Source organism: Scomber scombrus, chromosome 2, assembly GCF_963691925.1.
Source record: "Scomber scombrus chromosome 2, fScoSco1.1, whole genome shotgun sequence".
NCBI lineage: Eukaryota > Metazoa > Chordata > Actinopteri > Scombriformes > Scombridae > Scomber > Scomber scombrus.
The window spans coordinates 30,715,476-30,733,869 of record NC_084971.1 but is presented as its reverse complement, the minus strand read 5'-3'; the positions used below and the strand labels follow the sequence as shown (position 1 = coordinate 30,733,869).

Below are 18,394 nucleotides of genomic sequence, written 5' to 3'. Positions count from 1 at the left end.
TATTGTGCTCATGGTTCTCTTAAAGTTATTCCCCAGCCAACGTGAGCCTGGTTAACACATGATAGAGCCACTTTGACACTTGACATTACTTTGGGCGGGGGGGAAAAAAACCAACAACAACGCAACGGCATTTCAGACCTTTTCACTTTAAGCTGCATGAAGTGGATCTAGTAACCCAGCAACACTGGCTCAAAGACAATGGGATAAAATTGATAAAATGACCTTTCTATTGCAGGATTAAACTGAGGCCTCATGAGATCAAATGGATGAGAGATTTTTTAACTCTTCATCTATGAGGTGTTTCATGGCTGGTCAACAGTGCAATAGTAGCTACAACTTCCAGGGCAAAGGGATGAAAATGTTGGATTTGCCCACACTGAACACATTTCCAGAGGACTTTTTTTTTTTTTTTTAAACATTTCTTTTTTTACTATAAAGTTTAACAAACATTAAGCTGGTGTAACTTCTTTTTTCTGCACTCCTGGCAACTTTCCCTCCTCTGTATGACACATACATTAATACATTTCCACAAAAAAAGTTTGGCATCAGTTCCCTTTCAGTTCAAGCAAATCCAAAATGTAAATTCAAACTCTAGTTCTCTCTCAATGACTGAGAACTTCTGCAAGAGAAAAAAAAAATGCTGCTTTTCAGCTTCTAAAAAAAAACAATTTTCCTCCTCAGATTACTGAATTACTGACAGTAAAACAGACCAGTATAGTCCGAAAAGGTGCGTTAATGAACGTTAGAAATGATGAAGGAAAGAAACGCAACAGAAAAGAAAGAAAGACGTGTGGATGGTGGAGATAGGCAGGGAAAGTGACAGCTGCCTCTGCTGGCTGGGGGAAAAAAAATAGTTAATGCTGTACGAGAAGTTCTTATTAACTACAAATAAGTTGAACACCCCCCCCCCCAAAAAAAAAAAAGAAGAAAGCTTTTGCATTAAAATACAAAATGTAACCTAGAAATTGCCGTTAACTCTGATAAAACTCAAACTAAATAAAACTCAAAAAAGTATCATCTTCAGCAACCTACATTTAATTACACCATTAAAGCTTTAAATTAACTTGATGTAGAAAATAATTCACCCTTTTTTTTTTTTTTTGATTGTTGAATAATCATTTTTATGTTGAAGGATTATGTGCAGACAGTCTTTTGAATGCAACCACCAGAGGGCCACGCAGTCACTTTCCCTCCCTGTAGAGGAGATGAGGAGAAATGAAAGGTTGTGTGCTTTTATTTTTTTCTTCTTTTTTTTTTTAGGCGGTGCCTGCTGCTCCTGCGGGAACCGCTGTGGGGATTGTTGCAGCGTTCAGGCCTTTCCCTCGATGTCTCTGACCGCCTCTCCTGCGTCCTCCGCCTCCAGATTTGAGCTGCGGAAAAGAAAAAGGAAACACGTGTCAAGTCAGTTGATGCATTTAAAAGAAGACGAGAAGGCAGCAGATTAAAGTGTCTGGTCCAAAAAGATGAGTTTCTGAGGAAAAGAAAGGCAAAATGGGAAAAAAAGAGAATTAAGTTGAAGGTTTCTCACAGGAAATCTATTAATGGAGGCAGTAAGCACCCCTACAATTACCTCATTAATTACATGTACACAGATTTCATTTCAATATACACTCATCAGCAACTTCATCAAGTACACCTGTGCAATCCAATACAACAACTCTGCTATAAATTCTACTTTTTTGAAGTTTACACATTTTTCCTTTTTCCTTTTTATTGTTTATTACTGAAGTTGTACTAAGTGGTATGTATGTTAATGTAGAGGACAAAATATTAGGAACACCAGTCAATATAATGCACCTTAATGCATCATCATCACCCCACTATAACCTCAATAATAAAGGTAAAGTAGTATTATCACTTTCTTGATAATGCCAAAATAACCTGAAAATTCTTCCTTCATCACCCCCCCCCCCCCCCCCCCCGATCCCTCAGGTCCGTCTCTGCCAACTTGCTGCAAGTCCCCCGGACAAAGCGCCGGACTTGGGGTGATCGGGCCTTCTCAGTTGCTGCCCTCCACCCTATGGAATTCACTCCCCTCTCACATCAAAGTCTCCCCAACCCTCTCCTCTTTAAAATCTGCACCTTTTTACACTAGCCTTCCCCACCTAGCTCCCACCGTATTCTTCATGTTTTAACCTCTGTTTTGTTTTTAACCCTTGTATGAATTAATAAAGATTTGTTTTCATAGTTTTAATAGGGCAATATGTAAAGCAACTTTGAGTACCACATAAAGCGCTATATAAATGTGATTTATTATTATTATTATTATTAAAATGTGTAAACTTCATAAATGTAGAAATTAAAGCAGAGCTGTTGTATTATATTACACAGATGTACCTAATAATAAAGAGTGTTGTATTCTGCTTCTTGTTTCTCAAGTTTGTTATATTTACCTGGTAATGTAATAAAGTGCATTTCCCAATAATGTAACAATCTCTCTACCGATGATGTCATAAATGATTAAATTATTGGGTTAACCTTATTTTTGCAGAACCTAACACAAATAATTTCCCAATATTGTTATAACATTATTACATTTTTTATTATATTATTGGGAAATGATTACATTATCGGCTTCTACACATCTTCCTGATAATATATCTCTAAATGATTTCTTCTGACATTAAGCAGGATAATCTTTATTTCAAGTGAGGCCGTCTGCCTCCAGTGTAACATCCTGGGAGAAACCCTGTAATTACACAAGTTTTAAACACCGCAAATGGAAAGAAAATGACTAAGTGCTCCGAACCTTTTGACACTCAGTAGTACTTTAGTAGAACTTCATTATTGCAATAACAGCTGATGTTATTCTAACAGGGACAACCTTTAAAACTGTTAAAAATACAAAGACTTCATATGATGCTATTTATAATTAATGTGCATCGGTGAAAAGGGGAGAAAAAAAATAACACACAGCACAAGCTATTAATTTTTTTTCTTTTAAACAAAGTACTGTGGCTGTTTTTAAATGGTAAAACCACCAGGGTTCAGTTCAGGAACTTCATCAGCAATTAGGTACTTAATTGCTAAAAAAGTGAAGCAGCTTGTGAGCAGTTTCAAGGTGGGAATGTGATAAATGGTGCATATAAAGTAGGACTGTACTAGAAAAAAGAAAAGAGAAGAGTTTGCATGCTCAGAAAACAATATGGTTGTAAAAGTTAAGAAAAAGAGAAACAACAAAACATCCAAGTTTTAGAAGGCAAGGACATCCTCAAGACTCCCACCATATGGAGAAACGTCTTTACCTTGTTTTCTTTGTTGTCATCTTTATATAGAGCCTCCTCCTCTGCCACTGTCTGACGCAGCATGCCAAGACAGGGAGGGAAGGAGGGAGGGAGAGAAAGCAGGAGGAGAGATGGTAAAAAAAGAAAAGTGAATCAGGGGACGACAGACAGGCGGTGAGTTTACAAATTGAGAGGAAGTGCAAGAAAGTTAAAAAAAACAGAGAGGAGGGGGGGTGGTGATGAGGATTGGATGGCAAATGAGAAGCGGGACCAGGTGAGTAGTGGGAAGAAGAGAATTCACATAATTTAGGAAAGAGACAGTGATTGAAACAGTGGAAGAGTCAAAACTAGGAGAAAAGGAAGCATTTTAAATTGCAACTAAATCACATAAAGACAAAAATAAATAGTTTTCATTCATTGTTCTGAACTGTAAGATAATTATAAATCAATAATACTCTTCTTAAATTAGTGTAATTGATATGTGTTATTTTATAATGCTCTATTTTCAAGTAATTGAAAACAGCAACATTAACTCTCTTGGTTTAACACTTTGTTTTATGCATATTTAAAGCAAAAAAGAGGAGAAGAAGAGAGTCAAAAGCAAGAAGAAAAGGAAGCATTTTAAATTGCTACTTGAACATTAAGCTCCACCTGCAACATTCATTCAGTTTACAATCTTACATTTATTTGCATAGTGTTATCAATGTGATAAATCACTTTAGGAATACTTCTTTTTACATATATTAGTATTTTTTAATTGTACTGAATTCTAAGGTAATTAGAAAATAATACTAAAATTAGTGTAATTAATGCTTGTATATTATAATACTGCAATTAAACCACTTTTGTGCATTTTTATAGAAAAATTAGAAAATCTGGTATTTGTTAACCTTTGTTTTGCTTCTTTGTGACTCCAAATGTATCCGATTACTCTGCCCTCTAAACAAAGTGATGCATAATTAAGCCTGTTTGCATCACATGTCTTTAATTACATCACTGAACACAATAAAATGATATAAACGTTCAAACTGATTTTTGACCCAGGTCACATGTGTGTTCCCCTTGTTGACACTTCTCTGTGTTAGTCAGTAGGTTCCTTTATGCCCCTCTCTTAAGGATTTACTTACTGGTAGCTGTGCTGCGTTTGGACTGGGCGGTCGTGCTGTCGATCCAGGCTCCTCATTGGCTGCTGTGCTCTTCTTACTGGCCAGCATCTTGGCCTGCTGGGCCTTAGCTGCCTGGGTGTTCACTGACTGGAGAAGCTGAAAACACAGACAGCGTTTATTAACCCTCACATACTGTTCAGGGTCAAATACACTGGAAATACGTCTTTTAGTCTGAAATTGATGACTCGAGTGCAGCTGAATAATAGAGTTTTTGACCCGTATTTATTAAAAAATTCAAAACAATACTGTTGCATTCTTCGCGTTTAATATAGTTCATGTTTTTTCTCCATAAACAATAAGTTTAAAAACTGAATAATAAACTCTTTCCACTCTCTGAAAACCTTCATTAAGGGTTAATCTTGCTTATTATCTGTGACTGATGACGTATTCATGAATGATTTGTTGTGTGTTACTAAAAGTTTGTCAACTTACGACATTTTTGAGCATCTTTTAGCTCATTGATTTTGGTAAGACCCAATGTATGACTGATTGTCTGCTCCTTGTTTTTGCCACAGGGTCTACTTCCAAACTTTAAACTGCCTCCTACATGGTGATGCATTTGATGCTTAAGCCTAGTTTTGTAGGTGGTGGAACCCCCCCCCCCATATCCCATATCTGCTAGCTGAGCTAAACCAGACTCCATGGCTACCACAGAAATTTAAATTGCTCTCGGTCTGGCCCCTCACCTATCAATCAATCAATTAAACTGTATTTATATAGCACCTTTCATAAAGACTAGTGTAGTTCAAAGTGCTTCACAGTTAGCTGATTGACAAGCTGATAATAATAAGACAGCAAGGGACAATGTTTCTCTCTAAATTGTTCTTTAAAAAAAAAAGTGAGACCAATGCACGCAAGAGTAAATAAAAATGATTTAAAAAACATTTGAAATAAATTCATAAATAATGAAATAGATAAAAAAAAATAATTAAATTAATGAGTAAAATAAGAGAAAGGGTTTATTAAAAGTTAGAGTAAAAACTAGGTTAAAATATATTAGAAAAGAAAAGTATAATAAAAGCTGGACTAAAGCTATGTTAAAGATTAAAAGACTAAAGAAAGAAGATAAACTATATAATGATAATAATGTGAAATAAAGTAGACATCAAATATTAAAAAAAGACATTAAACTATTAAATTATTAATAAAAAACCAGCCTGAACAGGTAGGTTTTGAGTTTTCCACCCATTTGCCGTGGGAGACCCTAATAAACCCTGAGTCCTATGACTGCTGTATCAAGCCAAAAGTAATTTACCATAATCATTTCAATCCCTCCATTTTCCAGTTTATTGCTTAATGTAGTAACCCTGAGCTTCAGTACCTTGGTGATGGTGCCCACAGCTTTTGTGCGTCCTTCCCTGAACACCAGCTTCTGGTCACAGTGCAGGTACTCCGGAGTCTTTATGAAGCGGAAGTGGACTGAGGCCTTGTCCCCCGTCCGCAGACAGTCTTTGTTCATTGTCAGGATGGTAGCTGTTTGTCTGATGCTGCCACAGTGGACTGGTGTGACGGAGACCGAGAGAGAGAGAGAGAGAGCTTTAACTCTTGAGAGGATTTTTCTCAGTTTTTGGATAAAGCAAGAAATCTACGCTTCTTCTACACCTAAAATCTACTGAACATTAGCTCAATCAAACCGTAAAAAAGCTGTATAAACTGGTACAAAGGAATATGACTGTAACTAACCCATGGCCTGGTATCTCGGGGATATCGTGGTTGGGTGATGCAGCACCAAAATCTCGGCCTCAAACTCCCATGTGGCCTGTGGCATCAGCTTCGGGGAGACCATCACCATACCTTTCCTTATAGACGAGCGCTTGATCTGAGAAAATAAAGTAAAGTACAGAGAAAAAAAAAAACACATCAGGAACGAAGGTGAAAAACGAAGCTGGAGGGGAAGAGGTGCTGAAGCCAAACCTGAATTATAGACAGAACACTACCTTCTTCTCCCACACGTTGGGATTTGCATGCATTAGAAAGCTGATTATAAAGTTAGGAAACTAAATGCATATTACATTAAAAAGTTTTCAGAATAATTTATATTTTAAAAGAAGTTTTGAAAAGTCTTTATACTGATGGAGGCCTTTTGAAAATATTCAGACATACTAAAACACATCATGATAATTCTCCCACAAACCTTTTTGAGGGCGAAGGACGCCGTCTGCCCACCGCGAACCTCTCTGACAGGCATCCTCTTGCGGTGGATGGATTTAACAGCGATGGGGATGAAGGTGCCCAGCGGGTCCGGGCCCAAGAGCAGCGTGTCGTTGAGCCGTATCATCCCACGTAACGTAGTTCCTGAAACAACTGTACCCACACCCTGCCGAAAAACACAGCAACATCAGGTCATGTTACGTTTGCTTGTTTGCTTTCTTTCTTTCTTTCTTTCTTTCTTTCCTCGGCGCTTCAGTCATCTACACAGACTTTCATTTCAGAGTATAATTCACAACAGATGATGCCTTTGATCACAATCACAGTTTAGACAATGAGCACATGGATTCAGTTTGGTGTTTTGCTCAAAAACATTTGGACATGACACACTGATTTATGCAACAGCAGAGACTCTTAATCTGCTATTGTCTCCCTTCAGGGCCTCTTGGACCACAGTCAGCTGTTTGGTCTAGTGTTGTGGAAAAAAAGGGAGGACCATGAAGAGAAAAGTAGCTGAGCTAATGGGGGAAAAAATCTATTTTCGAGTGTGAATTTGACTGTGTGTTTTGTCTCGTACCGGTACGGAGTATGTGTCGTCTATCTGGAATTCCGCAGGTTCGTCGTTGCTAAAATTGGTCCTAGACGAGAGGAGATTGAGGAACATCTTCAGCAGGTCCATGTTCTCCCCGGTCACATTTGATATCTGGAAAATTGGACACATCCTGAAGAGAGAGAGGAAGGGAGGGAGGGAGAAGATAAAAATATGACGGCTTTAAATGACTCTCTTATCTGCTTCACTCAACATAACAATCATATGAAAAGCACACAGTTGACCAAAATCTTTTAAAAATCTTAAATCTTGAGAAATATTCTGTATAAATGAATTAAGTTTGAAACTTATAGTAGGGCAGGAACAGTAAGCCAACATTTAGTCGAGCAAATTCCCAAATCGCTTCTACATTTCCACATTCTGTCTTTGCTCTGAAGGCGTGTTTCGTACTCATTATCCTCAGAAATTGTGTAAGTGTGTGTGTGTCATTTTAAGCCTAAGTCGAGGCTATGTATAGGAAACGCTGCATTAATGAGAAATGTAAAATTGCCATGTGTGTAATGTAAAACCTGAACACATCATCTTTCTATTTCGTGTTTGCTCGTACCTCTCGGAGCTGAAGTTGGAGGCTGTGACGATGACATCATCCTTGTTCTGGACCAACACGGGGATTTTTCTGCAGCCTGGCGACTTTAATAGCCTCTGTAATAATTTTAGTGTCTCTGCAGATACACACACACACACACACACAAACAGACAAATCCACAGAGAAAACACACTAGATGAGTGATTTCCCGCTGTCACTAAGTCTGGACACACAGCACGAAACTGAACAGACTGCAAACATGTTGAAGGATAACATGCTTCACAACAAGTACAGACTTTACAACAAGGAAAGGAAACATTTTCTAAACTCACTCATAACTACTGTTAATTTGCTCTTGCAGCAGTTAACTGTTTATGCAACTCAATTCTTTTTCTTTCAGTATTTTAGAAGGTATAATTCCTTTTAGAGATGCACCGATACTGATACAGATATCTGACTGACACTGACTCAAACAGCTGAATCCGGTATCAGGTACAATGGGCCAATCTGATGTTGGATACCATTATTTTAATAAATAAAAAGTCAGTAAATTTTTATCTGTATTTGTTACATTTTATTTTACAAAGTTAGGAAAGTAATGTTTAAGTCAAGTCTGATGTTATCTTACTCATAAAAGAATGAACCCAGACTTTTCTACACAGTGAGGCATTGAGTTTGTATTTAAACGCTGGTATCAGATCAGGTATCAGTATCTGGACTGAAAAGGTCAGATCGGTACTTCCCTAATTTCCTTTCTTTCCTGAGAGATTTTACTGTGAGTTCATCACTGAACATTATTAAAACATGATGTAGTGTGTAGAAGAAATCAGTGATTATAAAGCAATATAGCGCTTCTGCAGCAAAAATAAAAGTATACTTAAAATCTGGAAATCTGAACAATCCCCAGCACAGAAACACTGGACCAATGAGCTTATATCATATAGCACTCCTGAGATAATATTTTATTCTGTCAGGAAAACCCCCAAAAACTATTAACATACCTGGGCTCCTTTCCTTGAATATCTAACCACTACTAGATCCTAATGACTGTTTCATCTGTTTACTTTGGCTTATTTATTCCTGGACTTCATTGTAAGTAATTATTAACATATGTCAATTCTTTTTTTTTAACCATGTAACACCAACTGATTTTGAATGATGTACCACACAGGGGGTGGGAGAGTGTTTTTGTGTTTTGTTATTTTTGAAATTTTGAAAAAAAGTGAATATGTCTCTACAGCATGTAAATATTCTGTAATTTGTATATTTCCAATAAATATATCTATACGGAAACAAACAGTGCTTTTGTTGTTTCCAATTCTTACTGTTAAATGTTTGGTTTTATTTAAAGCACATTGAGTTGCCCCTGGGTGTGAAATGCTCTATATAAATATAATATATATAAATAAAGCTGCCTTGCCTTAAAAAGAGAAACTCAGTAACAGAATGGTCAGGGCAGTACGTTGCTATAATGTTGTGCTGATCTAAGTATTGCAAAGATATTGAAAATGACCATGCAAGACATCATGCATTGATAACTGATTTCTCAATTCCTCTACATTCTGAACACATAGTAACAACAATAATTATTTATGTCACTTTTTCCAGGCTTGAAGAAGAGATACTATTTATACAGCTGCTGCTTAAACTAACAGCAAGTGAACCAATGCATCATAGTGACAGGTCTCTTTACCTTGCAGGATGTTGGCTGGACACATGTCTATCTTAGTAACCACCACAAACACCGGCACGTTTAAGGCCAGCGCCAGACCCAGATGCTCTTTGGTCATGCCAACGATGCCAGCATTACTGCCAACCTGAGAGGAGAGAGAGCAAAGACACAGGAGAGGGTGGCCGTTAATTGTTTATTTTAGCTTGCCTGTGAAATCTTATGAGAAATTGAACATTTAACCCTTACATACTGTTCATATTCTACACCCTCGTAGAAAGAATTCCCTCATAAAAAGTGTTTATACCAAATTTTGAATTACAGATCTGTTTAGAAAGCATCAATAGCCGATCTGACTGATCAATAAATGTGTGATTAAACCTTGATTAATGTTTCAGAGAGCAGAGAGAGTGAATTTCTTAGCTTTTACACCACTCATTTTTGGAGAAAAAACACCTACTATCACACAATATCATATCCTATTTTACCTAAGACATGAAAATATAACATAGCAATAATGATTGAAATGTATTTAATTGAGATTAAAAATGATAAGAAAGGGATTTTCATTTTTGTGCATTTTGGGCCACTTGAGTAAAAGACATTTAGGGTGTTTTTACAAGCTGTCAAATGTCAACATGGGTCAAATTTGACCTAAACAGTATGTGTGAGTTATTAAACAGCCAACTGACAATCTAAGCAACAACATCCTCTCTCACCATAAGCATGCAGAAGTCGGGCAGGTGTCCAGTCATGCCGAAGACCGTGGTTTTGAGGTACTTCTCGTGGCCCGCCAGGTCGATGAAGGTGATGACCTTTGAGGATTTCTCACAGATCTTGGTCCAGTCCAAGCCGCCGCCGTGGCTGTCTGGCTTGTTCACCACCTAAAGGAACAGAGATATCGACGGAGAGAATAAAAGATGACTTATACGTATATGTGTGTGTGTGTGTGTGTGACCAGAAAACCAGATGAGTCGAGAACACAGAGGAGTCAAACAAAGAAAGAGGAAAAAATTCAGTGTCCAGCAAAGTTAACTTTTCTTTCCTTACAACTCCATCTAGTCAAAGTTGGCACATGAAGAGAAACTCATATACACACTGATATGTGCAGATATAAAGTAAGATGCACATTTTCACATAGGGCTGGGCAATATACCGATATTATATTGATATCATGATATGAGACTAGATATCGTCTTAGAATTTCGATATTGTGATACGGCAGAAGTGCTTCCTTTCCCTGGTTTTAAAGTCTGCATAACAGACACCTGCTGCACCTTCCTCCTGCATGTTATTAAAGTGTCAGAGGGTAATTATCCCCATTTAAGGCAGAAAGAATGAGCTACATCATGTCCTGTGGATTGGCAGAGGCTCACCTGTCCCTCCTGATCAAAACCAAGGATGTCATTGCCCACGCTGCTGGTCCTGCCGCTCTCCATTTCGTGTTTGTGTCTGAAGAGCTTCTGGCGAGCGAAGCCTCTGCCGTTGTCCAGCTCGCCGTGGGTCAAGACTCCCAGCAGCGTGCTCTTCCCAGCGTCCACGTTCCCCACCACCGCCACTCTGCAGACGAGATGAAGGAGAAGAAAAAAGCTGTTAACCCTCCTGTTGTCCTCGAGTCAAGGAAGGAAGGGAGAAAGAAGTAAGGAAGGGAGGCAGGAAGGAAGAAGGAAGGAAAGAGGGAAGGAAGGAAGAAAAGGAGCGAAAGAAGGAGGGAGGGAGGGAGAAAGGAAAAGAGGTAGGGAGGAAGGAAGGAAAGGACAGAGGAAAGAAAGGAGGGAAGGAAAGAAAGAGGAGGGAGGGAGGAAAGGAAAGAAGGAAGGGAGGACGAAGGGAGGAAAAAAGGAAGGAGGGAGGGAGGGAGGGAGAAAGTAAAAGAGGAAGGGAATAAGGAAGGAAGGAAGAAAGTAGGGAGGAAGGAAGGACAGAAAGAAGGAAGAAAGGGGGATGGAGGAAGGAAAAAAGGAAGGGAGGAAAGAGAGAAGGAGGGAGGGAGGAAGGACAGACGGAAGGAAGGAAGGGATGAGGGAGAAAAGGAAAAGATGAAGGGAGAAAAGAAGGAACAGTCTAAACAGACAGGGTCAATTTGACCCGGGAGTACGACACGAAGGTTAAATATACGTTGATATATTATAGTGTTGATAATAATGTATCTGTTCCTATTATTGACTTTATTTATTTAAAACTTTCAATGGATAGTTGTAGTATAAAGTTGCAGGTATCCTCAGCCCATCTACCATGTGTAAGTAAATATTAAAATATCTATTCAAGTCAAGTCAGATTATATTTACATAGCGACTTATTTCATGGCACTTTTTACATAGAGCTAGTGAAGACCATACTCTTTAATTTACAAATACTTAAATTCATAAGCTATAAGGAAGCACTTCAGGCCAAAAAAGCCATGCAGTAATAAAGAAAAATGAGGATATGATACGTTAAGATGCATCAATAATCGTTTTAGAATTTAATCAAGTTTCCCACCACTAGTAGAGACTGACTTTATTCTAGTTATACACCAGATTTATGTCCACTCGTTTAATTTCAGCTCAGTGTGAGAGTTTCTGCTGCTGTCATTTATGGTCGCGCCGCTTTCCTCTGCTCTCAAGGGACTCAGCACTGACACTGTTGAGTTAGCAGCTGTGGTCGAGCGAGCTACAGAGTGAATGAAGAGAGGGAGCGCTGACAGAGAGACAGCTGGTGAATCAGATCAATGAAAATGATAATGGGATATGAAATGGCCTATATCAGGATATGAGATTTTCATCATAGCGTCCAACCCTAACTCCTACCATTTTATTTAAGCTGCTTTTTCATGTGCACATGACACATTTTCAACATCAAATTAGATTTTTACAAGACAGGGCATCATGATTATGCAAATTTTGTAATTAATATGCAACGGTCCATCTCATATACTGCATATAAGAGAGTTTAGGTTCAGGACAGACTTGTGATTTTAGAAAACATCTGATTAGTTTCTAGACAGGTGCAGCTGTGGCTAGACTGAGCCACAGCTGCACCTGTCTAGAAACTCCACTATTGAGACAAGTGTTGAGTTGAGTGTTGTTGAGACCATAATTGAGGTTGAGTAAGTGTCACACTCACGGGCCTTAACAGTAACACTCCTCCTTGGGGTAGGTGCACCTAAGACATATTTATTTTTCCTCTTATTTTTACCTGACTTCCAGAAAATCCTCTTCGCCCACACGCCTGCGGATGAGGTAATCCTGAATCTTTCCGCCGGTGTCTGTCCTCTCTCTCAGCAGGATTAGATCAGCCTCAATCTGTTCACACAAGGACTTCACCGTGGCGACCGACGCCTCCATATCCTTGTCATCGAGACCATAGTCACCTCCGTCTAAAGAGATGAAGGAAGAAGAAGAAAGGAGAGTTGTTGTTTTTTTGATACAGGATGACAAACAACAAATGCAACATTACACATCTCCTATTTGATATGCGCTTTGATCCACAACACCTCGCAGTACGATGAGGATATCCTTTACGAGCATGTCTGGTAAATGTCAGGGCTAATGTAAGGCCTCGCCCTGTAAATGTCAGTAACTACCTTTAAAACAGGGTGGTGACCAGGATGCCAAATAACACACTTGAAGACAGACTTTATGGAGGAAAGAGTAAACAAACAGGCGGTTTATGTGAGAGATACAACATCTACAACATCTCTTCAAAGAGCTGGATTACAACCAGTTCAGCTTCAGACCTAATCCATGTACAGCAGGCTTGTAAAAGTGTGTTATATGTTGTTATAAAAAACACATAACTTTCTTATTCAATCATACATTTCCAAATAAAACATACTTATAAATGATGTGTATTGTTCAGTGAGGGGAATGTAAAACTAGGCCTACACTCACTACTAGCAACTCTATCCTCCTGCGACCCTGCGTCCTCATTTAGGGACATTACATTTTGGGTTTGCTGGACTTTATACTTCATTCTGCTTAACTTTGACCTGTTGACTTCGTTCATTAAGACTCTTTTTGTGCCACCTAATGTGTAAAAACCAGTGTTAAACCCAGATGACAGGCATCTTGGCCAAGTTAATCAACAGCCGATCCCCAGACAAAAGTGGACCAGGTACCAAACCTTATAAAACTTTACAGTTGAAACTTGTTTATATACGCTTAATAACATTTGTAGTTTGATATGCTGATATACAAATGTGACTAATTTTAGCCTCAGGAACAAGCTATGACACTGATTATCAGGAAGTACTTGTATCTTTCATGCAAAGGAAAGGTGTATATGAGGAATATGAGGAAATAAATAGTTTTATACACTGGTGAATTAATTGTTTTACAGTAAAGCAGATCTATTGTCCCCATATGAGGACATTATTTATTTCAAAAACGACTTCCTGTTCAAAGACGATGCTTAGTTTTTGTACTTACTGACCAATAATATCTAGGAGAAATGAAAAATGCACACCAAACAAAAGCTTGGGTCTCAGGAGGTTTTGATTAAGTAGCTCACTGACACCACAAACACACCATTACTAACGAGCCACTAAGTCTGGTCATACTAGACTGACTGGTAGTAGACCAGTCAGCGAGACGGCCGGGATTCACTGACATGACATGAACTGTTGAACTAGTGACTGTCCCTGTGCTGCTGAGCAGGGAAAAATGACACCCTTTCACACATGCCGTGCCCTTTGACCCCTCAGCAGGCCACATGGGTCAGACATGCTGCAGTAACAGGCAGAAAATAACTACTGTTGCTAAACAAAGGCCTCGGTGTTTGTGTGTAGCTGGAGGGTTACAGAATGAAAACTAAATGGTGGTTATCTGCCTGTGAGGACACACAGGGACGCAGCTGACAGGAGTGATAGCTCTACTACTACGTTATCTTACAATGTGTATAGATAAAAGAAGCTGTGACTTTTTCTAAAAACTTCAGGTTCATTTTTTAACCCTTACACACTGTTTAGGGCCAAATTTGAGCCCATTGTTACATGTGAGAGCTGTAAAAACACCTTTTACACATTTATTTAAGCTTGACTTTTCCTAATGTGATCAACAGTGTACAGAAATGGAAATAAAACGTGTCATTTTATGTTATTCTAGTGCAGTTGATACACATTTTTATACACGCAAATGTACAAATTTGACATGTGTTTACTTAAAAAATTCAAAAATCAGCATTCAAACATGTTTTTTTATTCATCATATTCTATAAAATGTTCTCCTGGACCATAAAATAGTGATGGTGAAGATTAATCAAACATGTATTAATGACTGATGGTGAATTTATGAATGTGTATTGGTGTAGAGACTAATTATGAGTCAGAACATGAACAGTGTGGAAGGATTAAAATGTGTATTTCTTTTGCAGTGTTGATAGTCTTATCAAAGATGTTATAATACTACTTTTTTTTAGACTGACAACAGGACTAATTATAATAAATCATAGATGAGATTTAGTATCATTATCATTTCCATTGTTTTTAAAAAGTAATGGAGCCGTATTTGGACCCTCTTACTGAGCACCTGGAGGATTCCCGGACATAAACATTATATATGTGTTTAATATACGCAGCCCACCGGATCTATAAAGGGAGGAAGATGACTGCATTGAAAATGTAAAACTGCTTGCTATAAAATTCCTTACTGTGGATGAGAGCGGCATTAATCAAGGAAAAAAGGCACTCGGGGTATTTTCAAGGTGAACAGCAGAAGCAAATAAATGTTTGATGTATTTCTTGAAAAAAAATTTTGCTCTTTAAAATATTTGCTTCATCCTCCGAGGAGGTGATGAAGGTGCTGGACTCTGAATTTAATGAACTGAAGCTTCTCTATCTAAATCTGGCTCAGCTCTCTGCCGTCGCATCGACTACTGCAGTGTCAGGTCACGCATGAACAGGGTAAACTATGCTGTGATTAGTATATTTTCACGTCTGTTAGTAATTTATGTAACTATGTAATCTAATAGGTTATATGTTTGTTGGTCAGTTCTAATTCGCAATAGTTGTGCGAATGTGATAATTTCATCAAAACAGACCTCAGAAACAGGCTTCAAGAGAAAATCCCGACAGCCTATGTGTGGATCAAAAATAAATTGACCCCCTCGGTGGCTGAGATAAACTATCAGAGAGATGTGGGAGACTGGGTGTGTAGTGATCCGACACTGCATTACACACTACAGTGATCCAAGTCTATGCAGCAAAAAGTTAAGAGCCCCATTACATTAGCTTATGTCCTCTCCTTCAAGAGCACTGACCTGAAAAGAGACTGGATAGTTTAATGCAACATGGTAGAAATACTACTTTGCTTGCTTTCACCTACACAGCCTTTTTTTTTTTTTAACTGCAGAGTTTATGAAGGAGAGGACACAATTGTAAGGGAATTAAATGCACAAAAAGCTGATTATTCCCGAAGCCCTTAAAGTGATCGGTTTGGATCTCTTGGTTGATCCACTGTAGAAAAATCAGGACTTAATAATAGTGTAAAAATTATGGCATTACTTATTTAGATTTTATTTTTTGTTAAAATACAGCATTGAATAAATGACTAATAACACATTACATAGTCATATTTTCAAATCTCCAGTCAGTTTTAGCACTAACTTAATGTACCTCTGGTTTAGCCATAAGTGGTTAAGTTATAAATGACTACCCTTTTAACATTAAAGATTATTATTAAAATGATATCTTGAACGCTGAGCTTGATATTGACCATATGATGTCCAAAACGAACCAATCTCCCAAATATTTCTTATTTCCTAAAGCACTGTTCACATCTTTTAGTTTTCAGAGTGAATTTTGGCAGATATCTGTAGACTTAGATCAGTCCTGGTATCAAAAGGTCGATCTGAGTTTTAATCATATACGTACAAGTTCCTAGTCAAGACAAACTCTGGATATTTTAGTTTTTAACAATTCAAAAAGATGTTATTGTTCAATCAGCTGCCATCATTTAAGCCCATATTTTTATACAGTGTAACAGTGCATCTTTTGCTCATAACAAGTGTTTAAATTTAGTGCTTCAATTAACATTAACATTATAAAGACAACATTTTAGTTTGTAAATATACATTTTTATCTCAATGGCATCTTGTTTTCATCACTGAGAAAATGGTTGCTATTATTATATTATTTATGATTATTGTGACTAGAAAAGTCAAATTTATTTTCAGTATTTGCTTCCCATCTTCCATTCCTCTTTTTAATTAAAGACATTAATGCAAGCTTAAAAAAGAGGCATTATATTGAATTATGTGATGTTTGGTGGACATGAAATCGGCTGAACTGACGCACTGAATATCCTAAACTTCCACAAAAAAACAAAGTCAGTCGCCCTTACCTGAGCCCATGCCGACCACATAGATGGTCTCTCCACAGCCCTCATACAGCCCTCATCTATTCGCTCCCTCAGATGCCGTAGTAACGAATCATACTGTTCCCCTGTCGGACTCACTAGGGCCACCTGAGAAGCAAAGGATACCAGACAGTCAGTGTCAATCAGTCACAACTTCCACAAGAAAGCAGAAATCATAGTTTTTGTTATAAGTCTATGTATTAAGTCAGTCTGGTGCTTAAGGTTGTTTATTTTAACCAACATACATAAATAACTGCAGAGGAGGGGGGAAAAAAGGTATTCTGTCAGTGTCGCTCAGTTGCAACTTCCACAAGAAAGCAGAAATTATAGTTTTTGTTTTAATGCTATGTATTAAGACAATCTGGTACTTTTAATAATAAGTCAGTCTGGTGCTTTTAAACAACATACATAAATAACTGCAGAGGGAAAAAGATCTAGGCATTAAGTTAGTGTGGTGCTTTTAAACAACATACATAAATAACTGCAGAGGGGGAAAAAATAATCTTCTGTTAGTGTCATTCAGTCACAACTTCAACAAGAAATCAGAAATCATAGTTTTTGTTATAAGGTATGCATTAAGTCAGTCTGGTGCTTAAGGCTTCTTTAAAACAACATACATAAATAACTGCAGAGTTTGCACATTCAGGAGATCCCCCCCCCCTCAGGCCAGGAGTGAATAACTTGACAGCTGGATGCAGTTACACACACACACACGTAGTGCAATATACGTGTCACTTTTCTTGTGTTTCTTATAGCCACAGCCAGCCAACAAAAAAAAAAAACCGGTGTGCAACGTGCATGCATTTACTGTAACTACACAGCATTCCTTTTACCGAATCAAAACAAACAAACCAGGAGCAACAACTTTTAAAAAAACACCTTAATGTCACACTTTAGATGCAGTTTATAAAGAGGCCCACCTTGCTGCTTAAGTCTAAATGATCCGCGGACTCGCCGTTTGTGCCTTCCCCGTCCTCAAAGCCTTCACCGCCGGATCCATCGTCTGCACATCCCCGGTCCGGTGCAAACATACAAGCGGGCACTATAATGGACTCAGCTGTTTGTATTGCAGACGGACATAACGCTGCTTCTGTCGCCGTTAACGACGCCATTTCTATATAGAAAGAGAGCGAGAGAGAGAGAGAGAGAGAGAGGAAGAACAAAAAAAACACACATGTAAACAACACGAAATAAATAAACAAACTTATCTCATTTGCATAGCTCCATTAGCTTTAGCCATTAGCAAAACGGCAAAGTTACGTTTATTATCGAAGTCAAAACATTTTTTGTATCACTTGCCGTAAGCCGTAACACGTCAGCAATTACTGTTAAACTTGTTTGTGACATCTAAGCTAAGTGGGTTAAAAAGAAGCCGAACATAATAATCATTAAATCTCTTATTAAAAAATGACAGGCATACCATAAGCTACTACTAGCTAGCCGATGAGCTAACTTGGTTGTTTATTCGTGTTAGCTCCGGTTTGTGTGTATGCTGACTGTGTGGATACGTCATAGAAATACCGGCACGGGATTGGCTATCAGGACTCGAGGTCACGCCCACTGAGTTGAAGTACAACACTACAGGAGCGTGCGCGTACCATGACCTACTTCCAGGCTCATGTACGCGCACGCACACAAACACACAGCATTACATAATAATACAACACTTGCCTGAAGAGCATCTATGGCCTACAAATAGATTTTTTTTAAATAAGAT

At 38.2% G+C, this 18,394-nt stretch overlaps 1 protein-coding gene across 1 annotated transcript; it reads right to left on the bottom strand.

Moving 5' to 3' along the window:
* Positions 1-418: 418 nt before the first annotated feature.
* On the bottom strand, positions 419-18,097 carry gtpbp1l (GTP binding protein 1, like). The gene is given in 15 exon segments (XM_062436733.1): positions 419-1,370; positions 4,352-4,486; positions 5,712-5,890; positions 6,074-6,209; positions 6,525-6,707; positions 7,116-7,260; positions 7,696-7,810; positions 9,368-9,491; positions 10,063-10,227; positions 10,720-10,903; positions 12,521-12,701; positions 16,663-16,714; positions 16,717-16,785; positions 17,598-17,791; positions 17,977-18,097. Coding segments are annotated over 14 exon segments (1,974 nt in total). The 5' UTR covers positions 17,790-17,791; positions 17,977-18,097; the 3' UTR covers positions 419-1,256.
* Between the last annotated feature and the right edge of the window lie 297 nt (positions 18,098-18,394).